Consider the following 16,334-nt stretch of genomic DNA (forward strand, 5'->3'; position numbering starts at 1 on the left):
ATCGCGTTTGGTATTGATTCTCCAATACAAGTATCCACCAACTAACCCTGGTTTCTGTGGGACCCTTATAACATTGGCGTCCGTCCCACTCCAGACAATGTTTATAATGCCAAAAGTATCGATTACTGCCAGGGATACAGGTTCTCTATACTTTCATGGGATTCAATTAGGACGTACCCAAATAAGGCACTGTTTACAGGTGCTAAGTGTAGCGAGCGACATCATTCTTAATTAGGACGTGTATTATAAAATCAATTCTATACGGCTTTTTGAGGCGATGAGGTTTGATAGTACGTCCACTGTGGTTTATTATCTGTCGTATGGTGATACGAAGACTATTGCTTTTAAACACATCGTCTGCTTTCATTCTTAGATAGTAAGCTAGGTCAAAAGTCCAGTCAGTGACTATTCCCAGCTATATGTATACACTAGCAGCACCTCACCACCATGTTACGCACAGAGTAACGGGTATCGTGGGCACTAGTACACATATTGACGTTATAATCACCACCATGTTACACACACAGTAACAGCTATCGTGGGCACTAGTACACATATTGACGTTATGTTACTCACAGAGTAACTTGTATCGTGGGCACTAGTACACATATTGACGTTATGTTACTCACAGAGTAACGGGTATCGTAGGCACTAGTACACATATTGACGTTATGTTACTCACAGAGTAACTTGTATCGTGGGCACTAGTACACATATTGACGTTATGTTACTCACAGAGTAACTTGTATCGTGGGCACTAGTACACATATTGACGTTACAATCACCACCATGTTACACACAGAGTAACGGCTACCGTGGGCACTAGTACACATATTGACGTTATAATCGCCACCATGTTACACACAGAGTAACGGCTACCGTGGGCACTAGGACACATATTGACGTTATAATCACCACCATGATACACACACAGTAACGGCTATCGTGGGCACTAGTACACATATTGACGTTATGTTACTCACAGAGTAACTTGTATCGTGGGCACTAGTACACATATTGACGTTACAATCACCACCATGTTACACACAGAGTAACGGCTACCGTGGGCACTAGGACACATATTGACGTTATAATCACCACCATGATACACACACAGTAACGGCTATCGTGGGCACTAGTAAACATATTGACGTTATAATCACCACCATGTTACACACACAGTAACGGCTATCGTGGGCACTAGTAAACATATTGACGTTATAATCACCACCATGTTACACTCAGAGTAACGGCTATCGTGGGCACTAGTACCCATATTGACGTTATAATCACCACCATGTTACACTCAGAGTAACGGCTATCGTGGGCACTAGTACCCATATTGACGTTATAATCACCACCATGTTACACACACAGTAACGGCTATCGTGGTCTCTAGTACACATATTGACGTTATAATCACCACCATGTTACACACACAGTAACGGCTATCGTGGGCACTAGTACACATATTGACGTGATGTTACTCACAGAGTAACGGGTATCGTGGGCACTAGTACACATATTGCCGTTATAATCACCACCATGTTACACACAGAGTAATGGCTATCGTGGGCACTAGTACACATATTAACGTTATACTCACCACCATGTTACACACACAGTTACGGCTATCGTGGGCACTAGTACACATATTGACGTTATAATCACCACCATGTTACACACACAGTAACGGCTATCGTGGGCACTAGTACACTTATTGACGTTATAATCACCACCATGTTACTTACAGAGTACCGGGTATCGTGGGCACTAGTACACATATTTTGACGTTATAATCACCACCATGTTACACAAAGAGTAACGGGTATCGTGGGCACTAGTACACATATTGAGGTTATAATCACCACCATGTTACACACAGAGGAATGGCTATCGTGGGCACTAGTACACATATTGACGTTATACTCACCACCATGTTATACACAGAGTAACGGCTATCGTGGGCACTAGTACACATATTGACGTTATAATCCCCACCATGTTACACACAGAGTAACGGGTAGCGTGGGCCCGAGTACACATATTGACGTTATAATCACCACAATGTTACACACAGAGTAACGGGTATCTTGGGCACTAGTACACACATTGACGTTATGTTACATACAGAGTAACGGCTAGCGTGGGCACTAGTACACATAATGACGTTATGTTACACACAGTAACGGGTATCGTGGGAACTAGTACACATATTGACGTTATGTTACATACAGAGTAACGGCTATCGTGGGCACTAGTACACCTATTGACGTTATGTTACACACAGTAAAGGGTATCGTGGGCACTAGTACACATCTTTTGACGTTATAATCACCACCATGTTCCACACAGAGTAACGGGTATCGTGGGCACTATTACACATATTTTGACGTTATAATCACCACCATGTTACTTACAGAGTAACGGCTATCGTGGGCACTACTACACATATTGACGTTATAATCACCAACATGTTACACACAGAGTAACGGGTAGCGTGGGCCCGAGTACACATATTGACGTTATAATCACAACCATGTTACACACAGAGTAACGGGGATCGTGGGCACTAGTACACACATTGACGTTATGTTACATACAGAGTAACGGCTAGCGTGGGCACTAGTACACATATTGACGTTATGTTACACACAGTAACGGGTATCGTGGGCACTAGTACACATATTGACGTTATAATCACCACCATGTTACACACAGAGTAACGGGTATCGTGGGCACTAGTACACACATTGACGTTATATAGCTCGGTTAATAAACCCAATGACATACATGTTCATTAATGAGATAAGGCAACAGCCCAATTTCAAACACATTTCAACGAGTCTCTTTTTATGCGATATTAAGTCGAGCATTTCAGCTTGGTATTATTGCATCCAAAACGAACGGATGTCTTGGATACTATTTTCTGGTAAGTAAATTACACGTATTTATTAGTAACTTTGTTCTTGTATGAGTTGTATCCAAACAGATATAATTTAATAGTTTGTTTCTCTCTGCAGTAGATTACGTATTATTTTGTGTTGATCCCTATGCCCAATCCCATTCTCAAAATCCTATCTTTAGACAAAACCCATTTTAAAACCATTAATAACCAGAGACTGCCATGTTTGTCTTCCCAAGATCAATTACTTTTGTAGGTTTCTCTTGATTGTTTCTCATTTGATTGTTTCATCGAACAACGCGGTTCGCTACATGTAGAACTTAGCAAGGTATATTGTCAACGGCACGATTTTAAAACGTCTGCGCCAATACAGCTACTATTGTTTAGGCCTTTTGAGCGCAAATTTTATTTAGTATTTTCATCTTTGTGCCACAGTAATTAATTAATATAGATCCAATTTCTTCATGGACGCGAAACATCAGACCTGTATTCAACATAGAGATAATCTACGTACGCCCCGATATACTGGGTTTCTCTACATGTCTGTATTGACTCGCATTGGACGGCAGTATAGCCTGAGGCTGATACTAGTGATTATGTATTGGTTACCTACCGGTGACTGGTAGACCGGCCATTCGTTGGAACTGAGCTATACCCTTGCTTACGACTTCTTGCGATCGTAACGATCCGCTATGTTTACTTTCCTTGGAAATGTAGCCATATTTCATCAAATATTCCTGAAACAAAAATAAACAATGCATGTACCGAACGTTTATATATATATGCCAAGAATAAATCATTTCAGACTACGGCAATGCAAAAGCATATATATATCATTTTACAATGAAGCCTGTCTAATCTTCCCCTGTGTATTCTGACATCCTGTCTAATTCGATCCCTGAGTATTCTGACATCCTGTCTAATCCGACATAATGGTGTAATCCCATTGTTCAAAAAGAAAAAGACCTATGTGTTTCATGTTTCCATGTGACATCAACACAAGACAATACAGGAAATAGACAGCAAACGACAAAATAAAATAAATTCGAACTTCCCATGATTAAATAAGTTAGATAATATATAATACGATGAAAACTACAGCAAGTAAATAATTCTTTTCACAAAGACAAAATATTCTCTGATTAGAAAACAATATCGCACGCGAATTCGTTACCCTCATAACTAAGAGATGATGAGAGAACACAGTACATTGAAGTCAAAACTAAGCCATACACTCTAGCGGTAGGCTCTTTGTACGAAACTCATTTGGAATGGTGAGGATTCCATGGCCGGTATCTGGTAAAACTTGTCCTCTTCCTACTCTTATCTTCTTCCTTGCAATTTAATCTACCATCTAGGATTCACGCGTTTACGTCAATGAAGGATTTTGTTTAAGAGATTTAGTTTCAGGTTAAAACGTGTTTAGACCTAACTCTTGTCAAAGTTCACGTGTTAAGACCTAACTCTTGTCAAAGTTCCCGTGTTGAGACCTTACTCTTGTCAAAGTTGATTCTATTACAGTGGTCTTTGGTTTACTCATATTGTAAAAGAAGGTTCAGGTAAATTAACCCCTTCTTCTGCAGTATCAGTTAAACATCTAATTTCGTCAATGAGGCTTAATGGTGGCAGCGTTAGGGTTCTTTGGTAGTTTTGATGGGGTGCGTGCCTTGGTAGGCATGTCTCTATCTCTTTACGGGGGATGCAGTGAATACAATGGATAGCATCGAAGTGTGTCTTTGATCTGTATTGGCAATTCTTTCAAAAGAATCCTAATAACTACAATGCCAAAAATAAGAAGGGTATCGTGCCTGGGATTACGACACGACTACATGGGGTGATAAAATCTTAAGAGGGTACGTGTAGCAGCTTCTGTGATCCCCAGTCAGTACAGATACACGGGGTTCAGGTGCCTCGAGCATTATTGCAATCATAGTATAGGTTGCCTTCATTTATATATTCATATGGAGTTAGTTTTGATTTATTTCGAATTTGTTGGAAAAACTATTTGATGTTATTTGAATGTTTATATATTATCACGTGTTAAGAAAAATGCATTCCATCGTATTCGTCTATGTAGCAAGAGTATGGTTTGATTAAATGTAAATATGTGTCAGTCAGGCAGTCGATCAATTTGTATAATGAGATATACAACTTGTTGACAAAAAAACCCAGCAATGATTCAGAATATGTAGACCCTAGATTCATAGCGTTATATTTGGTGTTGACATACTTGTATTGTAAAGTGCAGTTTCTATCTCATAACAGGCTTTAATTTTACCTGAAATTATGTTTAACCAATCAGATTACATAAAGCTGTCAAAGTATTGCTGAATATTATTGTGCGAAACACACGAGATCAACTGCCATAGGGTACAGGGGGATCTTGGTGTATAAACGTTGCATTCGAGATATTACACTTCGTAATAATGATAAATAGCTGTACATATATTGGTTACTCATTATACATATGATAATAAATCTACAAAGGGTTATTGACAATGCAAAGTTCAATATTAGCAAACATTGTATGAAAATAATGAACATTCAGTTTATATATTTACTTATTTAAATCACTGTTTAAGGATGTGCATACTTATTACTGCAGTCTGTATCTGCAGGTTTGATTCGTTTAGATTTAAATTGACAATTCAACATCGAAAACATTTAGAATGAATATTACGTTTCCTCATACGTGAACATTCGGTTGTTAACAATATCAAAATTTGAGTAAAACGTATTTAGCTGACTATAATAGAAATGGCAGGTAAAACTGATACCAAATATATGTATAATCGTATTATAGTCACAAGATACCTTATTTCATCAAATCTGACGTTATGGTGTAACTTGTGATTTGTAGACACTGATAGATATACAGTAACACCTCAGGCCACCATTAGTCTAACAAGAAGTTTGGTGATGCAACGATAGATACTGAAAAATATATTTAGATAATCCTGAAAGTGACCTTAAAATAATAATACTAATTTGAGGTTCTTTATCACAACCTAGTTCGTAGGTCGTCTCAAAGCGGTTCACACATTATTAAAAGTGGTTATAGGGCCTTTGCAATCAGCCAATATCTTTCTCAACTCCCTGGGGAGCATACAGCCGGTGCTGCCATTTCGGCGCTCACATCTGATATTCTACAATTCTAGCACTGCCCAACCACGTACTCATTTGCAGCTGATTAGACTGGAACAAGCGGAGTTAAGTATCTTGCTCAAAGATACCACACAGTACTAGTGCCGTGCCGTGACTCGAATCCGCAACCGTTCGGTCACGAGACCGGCGTCCTACCAATAGACTACCATGCCTAAATATATTGCCTATAATAATTGAGTGGCATCAGTTGATACACCGCGGAGGGCCGTTATATACTGTCTATAAATCACGTGAAATACGTCTGATATAAGAATAATAATCAAGTTAACAGTACAACAATTGTCTACCTCGTGATCAATCCAATAAGATATGCTGTACATTTAATACAGGGAGTGATGTTATGTGGTACAGATATGTATTTCTTGCAGTTGTTCAAAAATGCCATAAATTCCAATGGGTAGAATGCGTGAACTATGTTATTGATAGTTTTGAATTAAACACATAAAGGTTCTGTCTGTTTACGGTACAGATGTGTTCTACATTGACCTGACACAGGTATGTTGATCGATAGCATGACACCCCGCCAAGGTATAAACACATGTGGAAAAAACACACCCCACCTGATAGGTCTTAAGCCAGGTGTGCAAACTTAAATCAATGTAAGGTATTACTATTTTGGCAGTAGAGGTGTGTATATACCGTGGTGAATATGGTTGGATCAACTAAATCTACAGAGAAAAACAAAAAATCTTAATACGAATACAACATGTAACGATATGGTAGTGTGCAATCAGACCAGAGTCTTATTTATACAGGTAAAACACAATTACAGAGCGCGTGTCAGCAAAGGGTGCAGATAGCGGAGATATCGACATCTTGAATTGGTTAGTGTGTGGATCGTGTCTTAATGCATAACTAAACGTAATTCAGGTTTTAAAAAATTGCTAGTAAACGCTCCGGTCAGACCTTTCGTAAAGATGATTCAAACATTAATAAACTGACCATCATTGAACTGGCAGGTGTGTTTCCTTGTGATAAGTTCATCAACATAAGATTGTATTAGGAGAGATCGACGTTTACTGAAGTGATAATCGAGGGGTATTTAGATCGGAGTTTAACTGAAGTGATAATCGAGGGGTATTTAGATCGGAGTTTAACTGAAGTGATAATCGAGGGGTATTAAGATCGGAGTTTAACTGAAGCGATTAAAGATAGGCAAACTAGTGAGGTTTTAAGAACAGTGGTTAAAGCCAGATATTATATTATATTAAAGAGTGAAAATGAGGGCCATTACTTCGAAATTTTACGGTATAGTGATTAACGCATGTATGATATCGGCGTTTTACTGTGAAGTGACAAAGAAAGGGTAATCCGTCGTGGTATCACTGTACAGTGATAACTAACGGGGTGTTATATTGATGTTTTACTGTACAGTGATAACTAACGAGGTGTTATATTGATGTTTCACTGTACAGTGATAACTAACGGGGTGTTATATTGATGTTTAACTGTACAGTGATAACTACCGGGGTGTTATATTGATGTTTTACTGTACAGTGATAACTAACGGGGTGTTATATTGATGTTTTACTGTACAGTGATAGCTAACGGGGTGTTATATTGAGGTTTTACTGTACAGTGATAACTAACGGGGTGTTATATTGAGGTTTTACTGTACAGTGATAACTAACGGGGTGTTATATTGATGTTTTACTGTACAGTGATAACTAACGGGGTGTTATATTGAGGTTTTACTGTACAGTGATAACTAACGGGGTGTTATATTGATGTTTTACTGTACAGTGATAACTAACGGGGTGTTATATTGATGTTTTACTGTACAGTGATAACTAACGGGGTGTTATATTGATGTTTTACTGTACAGTGATAACTAACGGGGTGTTATATTGATGTTTTACTGTACAGTGATAACTAACGGGGTGTTATATTGATGTTTTACTGTACAGTGATAACTAACGGGGTGTTATATTGATGTTTTACTGTACAGTGATAACTAACGGGGTGTTATATTGATGTTTTACTGTACAGTGATAACTAACGGGGTGTTATATTGATGTTTTACTGTACAGTGATAACTAACGGGGTGTTATATTGATGTTTTACTGTACAGTGATAACTAACGGGGTGTTATATTGATGTTTTACTGTACAGTGATAACTAACGGGGTGTTATATTGATGTTTTACTGTACAGTGATAACTAACGGGGTGTTATATTGATGTTTTACTGTACAGTGATAACTAACGGGGTGTTATATTGATGTTTTACTGTACAGTGATAACTAACGGGGTATTGTATTGAGGTGAAATTGTACAGTGATAACTAACGGGGTGTTATATTGAGGTTTTATTGTACAGTGATAACTAACGGGGTGTTATATTGAGGTGTAATTGTACATTGATAACTAACGGGGTATATTATTGAGGTTTTAGTGTACAGAGATAACTAACGGGGCGTTATATTGAGGGTTTATTGTACAGTGATAACTAACGGGGTGTTATATTGAGGTGTAATTGTACAGTGATAACTAACGGGGTGTTATATTGAGGGTTTACTGTACAGTGATAACTAACGGGGTTTTGTATTGAGGTGTAATTGTACAGTGATAACTAACGGGGTGTTATATTGAGGTGTAATTGTACAGTGATAACTAACGGGGTGTTATATTGAGGTGTAATAGTACAGTGATAACTAACGGGGTGTTATATTGAGGTGTAATTGTACAGTAATAACTAACGGGGGGTTATATTGAGGTTTCACTGTCAGTGATAACTAACGGGGTATGATATTGAGGTGTAATTGTACAGTGATAACTAACGGGTTGTTATATTGAGGTTTTACTGTACAGTGATAACTAACGGGGTATGATATTGAGGTGTAATTGTAAAGTGATAACTGAAGGGGTGTTATATTGAGGTTTTACTGTACAGTGATAACTAAAGGGGTGTTATATTGATGTTTTACTGTACAGTGATAACTAACGGGGTGTTATATTGATGTTTTACTGTACAGTGATAACTAACGGGGTGTTATATTGAGGTGTAATTGTACAGTGATAACTAACGGGGTGTTATATTGAGGTTTCACTGTCAGTGATAACTAACGGGGTATGATATTGAGGTGTAATTGTACAGTGATAACTAACGGGTTGTTATATTGAGGTTTTACTGTACAGTGATAACTGACGGGAAATTATATTGAGGTGTAATTGTACAGTGATAACTGAAGGGGTGTTATATTGAGGTTTTACTGTACAGTGATAACTAAAGGGGTGTTATATTGAGGTTTTACTGTACAGTGATAACTAACGGGGTGTTATATTGAGGTATCATTGTACAGTGATAACTAATTGGGTGTTAAATTGAGGTATCTTTGTACAGTGATAACTAACGCGGTATTATATTGAGGTATTATTGTACAGTGATAACTAACGGGGTGTTATATTGAGGTTTCTTTGTACAGTGATAACTAACGCGGTATTATATCGAGGTTTTAGTGTACAGTGATAACTAACGGGTTGTTATATTGAGGTATCATTGTACAGTGATAACTAACGGGGCGTTATATTGTGGTATCATTGTACAGTGATAACTAACGGGGTGTTATATTGAGGTATCTTTGTACAGTGATAACTTACGCGGTATTATATTGAGGTATCATTGTACAGTGATAACTAACGGGGTATTATATTGAGGTATCATTGTACAGTGATAACTAACGCGGTATTATATTGAGGTTTTAGTGTACAGTGATAACTAACGGGGTGTTATATTGAGGTATCATTGTACAGTGATAGCTAACGGGGCGTTATATTGAGGTTTTATTGTACAGCCATAACTAACGGGGCGTTATATTTTGGTTTTATTGTACAGCGATAACTAACGGGGCGTAATAATGAGGTTTTATTGTACAGTGATAGCTAACGGGGCGTTATATTGAGGTTTTATTGTACAGCGATAACTAACGGGGCGTTATATTTTGGTTTTATTGTACAGCGATAACTAACGGGGCGTTATACTTTGGTTTTATTGTACAGCGATAACTAACGGGGCGTTATATTGAGGTTTTATTGTACAGTGATAGCTAACGGGACGTTATATTGAGGTTTTATTGTACAGCGATAACTAACGGGGCGTTATATTTTGGTTTTATTGTACAGCGATAACTAACGAGGCGTTACATTGAGGTTTTATTGTTCAGCGATAACTAACGGGGCGTTATATTGAGGTTTTATTGTACAACGATAACTAACGGGGCGTTATATTGAGGTTGTATTGTACAGTGATAACTAACGGGGCGTTATATTGAGGTTTTATTATACAGTGATAACTAACGGGTCGTTATATTGAGGTTGTATTGTACAGTGATAAGTAACGGGGCGTTATATTGAGGTTTTATTGTACAGTGATAACTAACGGGGCGTTATATTGAGGTTGTATTGTACAGCGATAACTAACGAGGCGTTATATTGAGGTTTTATTGTACAGCGATAATTAACGGGGCGTTATATTAAGGTTTAATTGTACAGCGATAACTAACGGGGCGTTATATTGAGGTTTTATTGTACAACGATAACTAACGGGGCGTTATATTGAGTTTTTTTGTACAGCGATAACTAACGGGGCGTTATATTGAGGTTGTTTTGTACAGTGATAACTAACGGGGCGTTATATTGAGGTTTTATTGTACAACGATAACTAACGGGGCGTTATATTGAGGATGTATTGTACAGTGATAACTAACGGGGCGGTATATTGAGGTTGTATTGTACAGCGATAACTAACGAGGCGTTATATTGAGGTTTTATTGTACAGCGATAACTGAAGGGGCGTTATATTAAGGTTTCATTGTACAGCGATAACTAACGGGGCGTTATATTGAGGTTTTATTGTACAGCGATAACTAACGGGGCGTTATATTGAGGTTTTATTGTACAGCGATAACTAACGGGGCGTTATATTGAGGTTTTATTGTACAGCGATAACTAACGGGGCGTTATATTGAGGTTTTATTGTACAGCGATAACTAACGGGGCGTTATATTGAGGTTTTATTGTACAGCGATAACTAACGAGGCGTTATATTGAGGTTTTAATGTACAGCGATAATTAACGGGGCGTTATATTTAGGTTTTATTGTACAACGATGACTAACGGGGCGTTATATTGAGGTTTTATTGTACAGCGATAACTAACGGGGCGTTATATTGAGGTTTTATTGTACAGCGATAACTAACGAGGCGTTATATTGAGGTTTTAATGTACAGCGATAATTAACGGGGCGTTATATTTAGGTTTTATTGTACAACGATGACTAACGGGGCGTTATATTGAGGTTTTATTGTACAGCGATAACTAACGGGGCGTTATATTGAGGTTTTATTGTACAGCGATAACTGACGGGGCGTTATATTGAGGTTTTATTGTACAGCGATAACTAACGGGGCGTTATATTGAGGTGTTATTGTACAGTGATGAATGAGGAGTATCATGCCATAAAAAAATTACACTAACTCTAAAGAAAGACAAAGTAAAATCTAACTGACTCTACAGAAGGACATCGAAAAACCACACCATTCCCTAACAAAGACAAAGCACACCATGTCTAAACAAAGACAAAAACAAATCACACCATCTCTAAACAAAGACAAAGGCAAATCACAACATCTCTAAAGAACGACAAAGACAAATCACACCATCTCTAAACAAAGACAAAGGCAAATCACACCATCTCTAAACAAAGACAAAGAAAAATCACACCATCTCTAAAGAACGACAAAGACAAATCACACCATCTCTAAACAAAGACAAAGGCAAATCACACCATTTCAAAAGAAGGACAAAGAATAATCACACCATCTCTAATCAAAGACAAGAACAAATCACACCATTTCTTAACAAAGAAAAATCACACCATCACTAATCAAAACCAAGAACAACTCACACCATTTCTAAACAAGGACAAAAACAAATCATACAATTCCTTAACATAGACAAATCACACCATCTCGAAACAAACACATCGAAAATCACACCATTTCTAAACAAAGACAAAGAAAAATCACACCATCTCTAAACAAGGACGGAAAATCCCATCATCTCTAAACAAAGACAAAAACATATCACTCCATTCCTTAACAAAGACAAATCACACAATCTCCAAATAAAGACAAATCATCCCATATCTAAACAAAGACAAATCACATCGTCTCTAAACAAGGACAAAAACAAATAGTACAATTCCTTAACAAAGACATATCACACCATGTCTAAACAAAGACAAGGACGAATCACACCATTTCTAAACAAGGACAAAAACAAATCGTACAATTCCTTAACAAAGACATATCACACCATGTCTAAACAAAGACAAGGACAAATCACACCATTTCTAAACAAAGACAAAGAAAAATCACACCATTTCTAAACAAAGATACAGAAAATCACACCATCTCTAAACAAAGACAAATCACATCATCTCTAAACAAGGACAAAAACAAATCGTACAATTCCTTAACAAAGACATATCACACCATGTCTAAACAAAGACAAAGAAAAATTACACCATTTCTAAACAAAGACAAAGTAAAAACACACCATCTCTAAACAAGGACGGAAAATCACATCATCTCTAAACAAAGACAAAAACATATCACACCATTCCTTAACAAAGACAAATCACACCATGTCTAAACAAACACAAAGACAAATCACACCATGTCCAAACAAGGACAAAGAAAGATCACACCATCTCGAAACAAAGACATCGAAAATCACACCATTTCTAAACAAAGACAGAAAATAACATCATCTTTAAACAAAGCCAATGAAAATAACACCATCTCTAAACAGTACAAGGCAAATCACACCATCTCCTAACAAAGACAGAAAAACACAATATCTCTTAACAAAGACAAATCACACCATCTCTAAATGAAGACAAATCACAACATCCCTAAACGAAGACAAAGACAAATACACCATCTCTAAACAAAGACAAATCACACAATCTCCAAATAAAGACAAATCATCCCATATCTAAACAAAGACAAATCACACCATATCTAAACAAATACAAATCACCCCATATCTAAATAAAGACAAATCACACGATATCTAAACAAATACAAATCACACCATCTCTAAACAAAGACAAAGCACACCATATCTAAACAAATACAAATCACCTCATATCTAAACAAAGACAAATCACACCATATCTAAACAAATACAAATCACACCATATTTAAACAAAGACAAATCACACCATATCGATATCACATAAGATTAGAATGTTGACTGTAATTGGAATTACAATGATACAAAAACATCATAAAAAATATGGAGGATAATGTGTGAAAAAGAAAGTAGCGTTATTTGACCCTGTATGTTGTGTATCGAGAATGTCCCTGTTAAAACCTGTAATTTATTCCACTTACAAAAATGAAATAAAACATACAACATGACGAACTGCATTTATGCGTAACTTTGATTAACAACCGACACGATATATTCAAAAAGTAGGCTACAACACGCTGTATATAGCTGTATACGTGTGTAGCAGACACCGATAGGATGATTATCTCTCATACATGGACTACACTGACACAAATAGCATAGAGATTGTTTACTGGAACAGCCATGCACATTATCACACGACCACTCTACTGAACACTGTGGTGACGTTTTGTAGCAGTGTGCTGCACAATTCGGCAATACTGTATATCATCTTTTATTAGAAAGAACACAAAATTACTTACTGGGGTTACCTAGACTAAATACAGCGAGAGACATATGTCATGTTTAACGTTTTATATGTGTGTTTTCTAAAAATGCATTTTAAAACACAAAATCACACGATAAAAAGATATGGGGGTTATTAATAGGGGACATGGAGAAAGGTAGCTATCACGACTTGAGGGATGAATTTGAGTGACACATATATATGTAATATGGGTTGTGATCACTACAGGTTTGGACTGGGCTACTTACCACATCTCCACTGGAATAGTCTCTATTGGCCTGACAGAACGACGCAAATTGTAATGTCAGCACGGTAACAATCCCAACGAATGAAATAATATCCATGGTATGTATTCAAAACAGTGGTACGTACCACTCACCAACTAAAACACAACACTCAACACGGAATTAGAACGATATCGACTATTTGATAAATTCCAGCACGTATCCAGATCGGTCGACTACATTGTGTATATTATCTTTCCTCTTATTTATCGGAAATACCAGATAAAAGGTCTATAACAATGAATGTGTTTTGTGGTTGTAATATATTCGACTAAGTCTCGACTAGCGCTCCGTCCTTTGTTGTTGAAAGACACTGGTATGTATTGGAGCTGTCTGTACGATCTGGTGGTGGCGTTCCCACACTGTCATGCACTCGGTCGTCTGCTGTACAATGTGTGCTCTCTAGCATATAGAGCTGTGCCTTACAGTATATATAGCCTCATACCTGACAGTATACACATATATCGGCTGTGGGATGATAGGTCTGTGATTGGTCTATAGAAGGGGGTCAGTTGTGTGAGGGTGGGTTCACTGGGGGGTACTTACCCTGTGTTCTTCGGATTTATCCTCGGTTAAACGTGCACAGATCGATGATTGTGAGAAATGAGGATGGGAAGGTCAGATGGGAAGGTCAGATGCTGTGATAAAAGGTGATCAGAGTGCAGACAGAGGTGCTGTTAGCCTTAACCTTACTTATCATTATTTGTCCTCACAAAAATACATCAAAATTAAATTTATTGATAATCGTTGAGGTAATTCATGTACATTTTTAAAGTAAAATATCAATATATATATAACATTTCCGTCGTTAAGCATATGCTATCATGTAAACCCATAAACACCACAGGAGATCTAAAGAAAGGTCGGTCATGTAGATTCCTAAACACCACAGGAGAGCTTTAGTAAGGTCGGTCATGTAGACCCCAAAATACCACAGTAGAACTAAAGAAGGGTCGGTCATGTAGACCCCTAAATATCACAAGAGATCTTAACAATGCCAGTCATGAAGTCATGTGGACCCCTAAACACCACAGGAGAGCTAAAACAAAGGTCGGTCATGTAGACCCCTACACACCACAGTAGAACTAAAGAAGGGTCGGTCACGTAGACCCCTAAATACCACAAGATATCTTAAAAATGCCAGTCATGAAGTTATGCGGACCCCAAAACACCACAGGAGATCTATTGAAAGGTCGGTCATGTAGACCCCTACACCACAGGAGATCTAAAGTAAGGTCGGTCATGTAGACCCCTACACACCACAGGGTAGTTAAAGTAAGGTCGGTCATGTAGACCCCTACACACAATAGGAGATCTAAATAGTGCCTGTCATGTACAACCACATACACCTATATACCACATCAGAGTTTAAGAAAGGCCAGCCATGATAATGACAAATGAGTCTAACACACCAGTAACTGGGAGGTCAGAGCAGCGTCATAGAAAAGGGAGGTCGATGATGGTTGGAATGTCATAAAGTATGACGTAGCAATCTGGTGTACTTGTTCATTACTGGTGCACATGCAACATATTCTCTATCTAAAATGAGGTCAATAAAGTCATTAACCTACTCAATAAAGTCATTAACCTACTCAATAAAACATCAATCATTTTCATTAATATTTTAATGGTCTGGTTTTTTTTAAACATGGATGTTCTTTATACCAAAGCCGCAACAGAAAGTATGACGTAAATTATTGTAATGGTTTTGTTTACTACTGCGCTTATCACTAGCGGTGCGCGTAAGTTTGGGTTATTTATGTTTGGTATCAACAGGGAATGTTTTGTCGATTTCTGATTACATATCCAATGCTTTTATTGTTGTGTAGTTTGTCAGCCAGATATTGGTACTTGACTATGAAGTAGTACACATTCGGTGCAGCATTCATCAATAACTTTCATGAATAAAAGATGCCATGTTATGAGGCAGCTAAACGAGTAGTATTGTAACTAACATTTAGGATTTTACGTTAAGGATACCATACAATTGAATCAATAACCATTCAAAGGATCAAAGGGAAAAGTATATTATCGATATCTGGTATAACAATTACAGTCATAGCATGTATTCTTATGAATATTAATTTTATTTTAAAACCAACGTACGACCTTTTGTAGTGATATGAATACTTTGTGCTGTTAAGGTTTTGGGAGTTTACCGGATCATCTTCGCGTAGTACAGTGTAGGTTGTGTACAATTGATGTAATAAAAGTGAAAGTACATTGACAGGATATGTAAAATCAAATCTTATTGAATACATCACATGAATTTGTAAAT

The 16,334-nt window shown here is 37.4% G+C and overlaps 1 protein-coding gene across 1 annotated transcript in view; it reads right to left on the bottom strand.

Annotated features, from left to right (window-relative positions):
* Nucleotides 1–14,476, bottom strand: part of LOC110459519 (matrix metalloproteinase-16-like) — a 33,736-nt gene extending 19,260 nt beyond the window's left edge. The window contains exons 1-2 of the mRNA XM_021511824.1: nt 14,021–14,476; nt 3,519–3,642 (exon numbers count right to left, since the gene is read on the bottom strand). Of these exons, the coding sequence (XP_021367499.1) occupies nt 3,519–3,642; nt 14,021–14,116 (220 nt within the window). The 5' untranslated portion in view covers nt 14,117–14,476. The remainder of the gene's footprint in view (nt 1–3,518; nt 3,643–14,020) is intronic.
* Nucleotides 14,477–16,334: the final 1,858 nt, after the last annotated feature.

This window comes from Mizuhopecten yessoensis, unplaced genomic scaffold (assembly GCF_002113885.1).
Source record: "Mizuhopecten yessoensis strain PY_sf001 unplaced genomic scaffold, ASM211388v2 scaffold10097, whole genome shotgun sequence".
Lineage (NCBI taxonomy): Eukaryota > Metazoa > Mollusca > Bivalvia > Pectinida > Pectinidae > Mizuhopecten > Mizuhopecten yessoensis.